The following is a 5,328-nucleotide window of genomic DNA, read 5'->3' on the forward strand; positions in this document are numbered from 1 at the left end:
AGAAGATGGATAGTCAAGCTCAAGCAGAGAGCACATTTGTTGTTTCTCTACCTTTTTGTACTTACTATTCAGGCCTTCAACAAATTGGATGATGCCCACCCACACTGGTGAGCGTGACCTCCTCTACTCAATCTACTGATTCAAATCACAAATACCCTCACAGATGCGCTAAAAAATAATATTTCACCAGCTATATCGGCTTCACTAAGTCCAGTCAAGTTAACACATAAAATTAATCATTATAGCCAGTGAGATGGGGGAAAATATAGAAAAATTGATAGGACTTGATGGCTGGTGATGAAGAGAAAGTAATAAAACTAAGATAATTTTATACTTTTGATCATAGGTAACATAAGTTAAATCAAGAAAATAGTTGAAAATAAGAAATGGAAAATTTGAAAGAGGTTCAAAACTAGGCGTATAGACTTTAGAAGGAATCATATAAGATGATTACTTAAGCCAAAGGATTGTTATGAAAAGGGTCACTAGCATCACATGGTATAAACATAAAATGAAGTTTAATCAGGCAGAAAGGCATCAAAGAAAAAAAAGCATCTCTCTAGTTTCCCTAACCCATAGAGAGAAGAACATAATTTGTACATACCTGAAAACACTATAAAAAGAGCTAAAAGCATAGGACTTAAAGTAATACTACTCTGTGTGTTGAAAGGGAATTTGGAAGTGAGGTAAGGAAAAATGCATTGGCCATGTACCAATGGCAGCATTCTGGTCAAGGAAACATACCCTAAAGCAGGGGAGCTGATGAAGCTAAACAGTTTGTACTAGGGGAGAGGCAGTTTAGCTCCACTGAGCCAACCCTGATCCAGTGATCTACTTATATGTTTATCTGTCAAAAGAGAAGAATTAATGAGCCTCCAGAGACTGGAGACTGGCAGGAGAAAAGAGCAAACGACTGGGTTTTAAGAAGCCCTCCATTTAGTGAATGAGAGAAAGAAACAGCCACTGAAGAGGCCGTGGAAAAGAGCCATTAACTGCATGTAATGATGGGCTTGTTAGCCAAAGGAGAAGAAGAATTTCAAGTAGAGGATGGTGAAAACATCAAACATTACTGGTGTTTAAGAAAACTTACGACTAAAGAAATTATGTTTAATGACAGTCAGATTGACTATACAGTAATGTCAAATAGTGACAACTTTTCTGCGAAAGAAACAGGGAAATTACAATAGGTAAAGGATTTCTTGGTTTTATCTGCACAGCACATGATTAACAATTTAGTGTATTCTTAAATATTCCCTGATTTTAAAATTTTTATACTTTTGAGGCCTGCATTTCAGTTTAATTTACATATTATATGAATCCAAAAGCACAAACTGAGAATTTTCTGTTTCAGAAATAGGAAACATAGATTTAGTTTGTCATTTTTTTAAATCATTATTCAAAACACCAGTCTTCTTCCAAAGCTAATTCATTTTTTATCCCCAGGAACTTTTATAAATTCAATAGTCAATCCACTTCCTCCTGATATCTTGTACCTAATTAGTCTCCTATGTAATATCTTGAAAATAGTTGCAGACAAACAATTTAAGGGAAATCATTATATCGATGCTGTCATTTTCAGTTTTCAAAGTCTATTCTCAGTTATTTATTTACAGCACATGCTTTCTGTCAAGATTCCTTGATAGAGATTGCTATGCTTATGTTTTATTAAAATGCACAAGGCAGTTGGACACTCTAGCCATTCCAGCATTTCAATTTAACTAATGGAAGATTCCTATTAGGTGATATTTCATAAATGCTAAGATATACATGAGATTAAAGGATAAGAGGTAAAGAGAAATTTTATAAAATATATTTATTAAAAATTTTATAACTCAGATGATTTACCAATGGCACAACTCAAATTAAAAATTACCTTAATAGAATAGTAGAGAAAAGTCAGGTACCTAAAAATTTAATGTAATAAATTGTTCAAGTTTCTCTGACTTTGGTATCAGACAGGCCTGGGTTTGATACACATCTTTGAGCTTAACTAACTTCTCTAAGCTTTAGAATCTTCAAAATTATATATCAGGATAAATATTACTGCACCTCTTGAAGGTGCTTGAAAATTTCAAGGTGCTTGAAAATTTCAAGCAAAATGGTATTTAAGGTAAGTACTTTGCAGAAGTATTAGAATGACACCCAATTTAAAAAGCTATAATTAGCCTCACCAGAAAAGCCATTTTCGATTTGTTCTCATGTCTGGCTCCCGGCTTGCTGCAGTCACCTTTGCTGCTCGCTTCCTCCACCGCTGCGGACTCCTGTAGCTTTTTCGCCAGTCTTCGAACTCTCGCTTTCTTTTTAATCCGCTGCATCCGATCACCCGCGTACCCCACCATATCAGACGCGGCCATGGACAACAGCACTGAGATCACCACCAAGGACTTGAAGGAGAAAAAGAAAGTTGTAGAAGAGGCAGAGAATGGAAGTGACGCACCTGCTAATAGGAACGCTAATGAGGAAAATGGGGAGCAGGAAGCTGACAATGAGGTAGATGAAGAGAAAGAAAGAAGGGAAGGAGAGAAAGAGGAGGAGGAAGATGATGGTGAGGAAGAGAATGGAGATGAAGATGAGGAGGCTGAGGCAGCTATGGACAAACGGGCAGCTGAAGATGATGAGGATGATGATGTTGAAACCAAGAAGCAGAAGACCGATGAGGATGACTAGACAGCAGAAAAGGAAAAGTAAAAAAAAAAAAAGGCCACTGTGACCAATTCACCCTCCACTTCACGTCTCAGAATCTAAACATGGTCACCTTCAAGTAGAGAGTCACGCCGGCCCGCCCACCCAACGTGGGCAGTGCCACCCGCAGATGACACACGCTTTCCACCACCCAACCAAAATCACACGTGAATTTGCAACAGGGGAGGAAAAAAACTCCCAAACTTTCAAGGCCCTGCTTTTTCTCTTAAAAGTACTTTAAAAAGAAAAATTCGTTTGTATATTTTATTTACATTTTGTATTTTTGTACATATTGTTAGGAGTCAGCCATTTTTAATGATCTCGATGACCAAACCAGCCCTTGGAGCATTCTATGTCCTACTTCTGACTTGACTTATGGTGTGACCATGTTCATTATCTCAAAGGAGAAAGAAAACCTTGTAAATAAACACAAAAACAACAACAACAAAACAATCTTATTCCGAGCATTCCAGTAACTTTTCTTGTGTATATACTTAGCTGTACTGTAAGTAGTTGGTTTGTATGAGATGGTAAAAAAGGCTAAAGATAAAAGGTTTCTTCCCCCCCCTTTTTTTGTCTATGAAGTTGCTGTTTATTTTTTTTGATCTGTTTGATGTATGTGTGAGACAACGTTGTCCAACAACAAACCGGAATTTTATTTTGCCGAATTTTTCTAAAAAAAAAAGCTATAATTATTATTACTATTATTTTTATTGTTATACTAGCTATATGTGTGAGTGACATTTAAAAATACAGCAATCACATGTGAAAAATGCTTAATTTATCACTTTTAATTATTGTATATAGGATTCCATGCATTTTTCTGTAAGTACTTTGAATAACCAATGGTTGTAGTTTGTGACATATTAGAAAAGCAGTATACCTTTAAGAGTCTTTAAACTTGAGTACCCTGATCTTTACTGACAATCAGACAATGTGTGAACAAAAATATAGACAATATTTACCCTCATAATAATGGTCATAATAATATAATCATCTATTTTGCAAAGGAGAACATATGAAAAAATATAATACTTGATAAGTTTTGAACACTAAGTGGAAAATTTGTATTTTATAATGTCTTTGGTACATTGGGAGGGAAAATGCAAACTCTTTCTGTAGGTGGAAAGATATGGCCCTGTTTCTCTGGTAAGGACTAAATTTGTCATTCCCAATTGCACTTGGGATGGTTATTTGATTGGAAGCATACTAAAAATAACTTATGAAAAGAATATTTGGTGGTTTGCACAAAGGAAAATTTAAATAGAGTCTAAGGAAGGACAAAAAGAAAAACAGATAAGCTTTAACAATCTTGGTCAGAAACTCAGAACACTGCTTTTTTGCGGGGAGGGGCAGTGCTATCATGACACCTGGGATCTTGTACCTAAAGCACAAGGGTCAAGTGTCTGAGAGGGAGCATCTGATTAGCCTGGATTAAGACATACATGTACTCTTGGCCAAGGGTTGACTGCAGAACACTGTGATTGACAGTTTCACTAAGAGCATATGGCATATTGAGGTATAGTAAAGCAAGGGAGGAAAACATGGAGTTCTGTGTCCAAAATAAGGGATGTTTGGCAGACAAACCAAAAAAATTCTACTTTGCCTTTTCAAAAACCAATGTAGATCCCAAATGTGATTGACTGCAATGTTTAAGTGGGATGTGTGGGGACAGACAAATCAAAAAAGTGAAATGTGGTTGACTGAAATATTTAGGTGAGCACTGTTGGGGACATGTATAGAGGAGTGGCATATTACTTAAAGGTTATAGTGCTAGATTTCACTTTCTATCATGATGAAAATTTAATTTTTATTTTTACTACGACTGACAGTTGGAAATTTAAATAGCTGATTTACTAGAACTTTTCAAAATTGACAAGTTTATTTTGCTTCAAAAAATTATTTTCCTCTAGAAATTTTGGTAAGATTAAAGATAATGCTTGAATTTAATGACAATTGGAGGAACTAAAAACCCCTATTTAACAAGAGTTCATTAAATACTAAGGACTAAATTTAACATGTTCATTGCTCTAAATAGTTGTAGTTAAATTGCTTCACTTTATAGTACTTTGAAAATTTCTGCAAAAATTTAATTATTAAATATGTTGCGTACCAGATGGTTAAGGAATGAAGCAAAGCTATACAGATAAAGAATAATTAGGTTGTGTTTTTCAAGGTTACTTCTCTCTGTAGTCATTGCTTCTTGGTTAAATCTTCACAAGTAAATTATATATGCCTGAGGAAATATCTTCTTACAGACAAAAAAGTAAGCAAATTCTTTTTATTTTAGGGAAAATAACATATGCTTAACTAGCATCAGCTAGGGCTCATTGATGCAAAAATAGTAAAGATTCGCATGGTGTCTCCCTGGGCTCTTTAGATACAAGAGATGATGCTTTGGAAAAGGCATAGAAAGGAACTGAAGATGTTTCATTTTTGTATATTATGCTTTATAACTTCTGTTTTCTCTTTTCCCCCTAGTCTTTCAACATATTTAGTATTAACTTTTTCTTAATTAAAAAGTACTATCAATGCATAAAGTTAAGGAAAGTATATAAAGAAAATAATTTATAAGCCTGTACTTTTGAATGCTTTTAAAATTTGCATAGTTTTAAGTCCCCCCCAGGGCTACATACATATATGCAA

At 34.9% G+C, this 5,328-nt stretch overlaps 1 protein-coding gene across 1 annotated transcript; it reads left to right on the plus strand.

Moving 5' to 3' along the window:
• Positions 1 to 1,004: 1,004 nt before the first annotated feature.
• On the plus strand, positions 1,005 to 2,705 carry LOC105310077 (prothymosin alpha-like). The gene is made up of 2 exons (XM_011386296.2): positions 1,005 to 1,133; positions 2,224 to 2,705. Exons 1-2 carry the CDS (start codon positions 1,005 to 1,007, stop codon positions 2,665 to 2,667), a joined length of 573 nt encoding a protein of 190 aa, XP_011384598.2. The 3' UTR covers positions 2,668 to 2,705.
• Positions 2,706 to 5,328: the final 2,623 nt, after the last annotated feature.

The sequence above is a fragment of the Pteropus vampyrus genome, unplaced genomic scaffold (assembly GCF_000151845.1).
Source record: "Pteropus vampyrus isolate Shadow unplaced genomic scaffold, Pvam_2.0 Scaffold1051, whole genome shotgun sequence".
NCBI classification, from domain to species: Eukaryota; Metazoa; Chordata; class Mammalia; order Chiroptera; family Pteropodidae; genus Pteropus; species Pteropus vampyrus.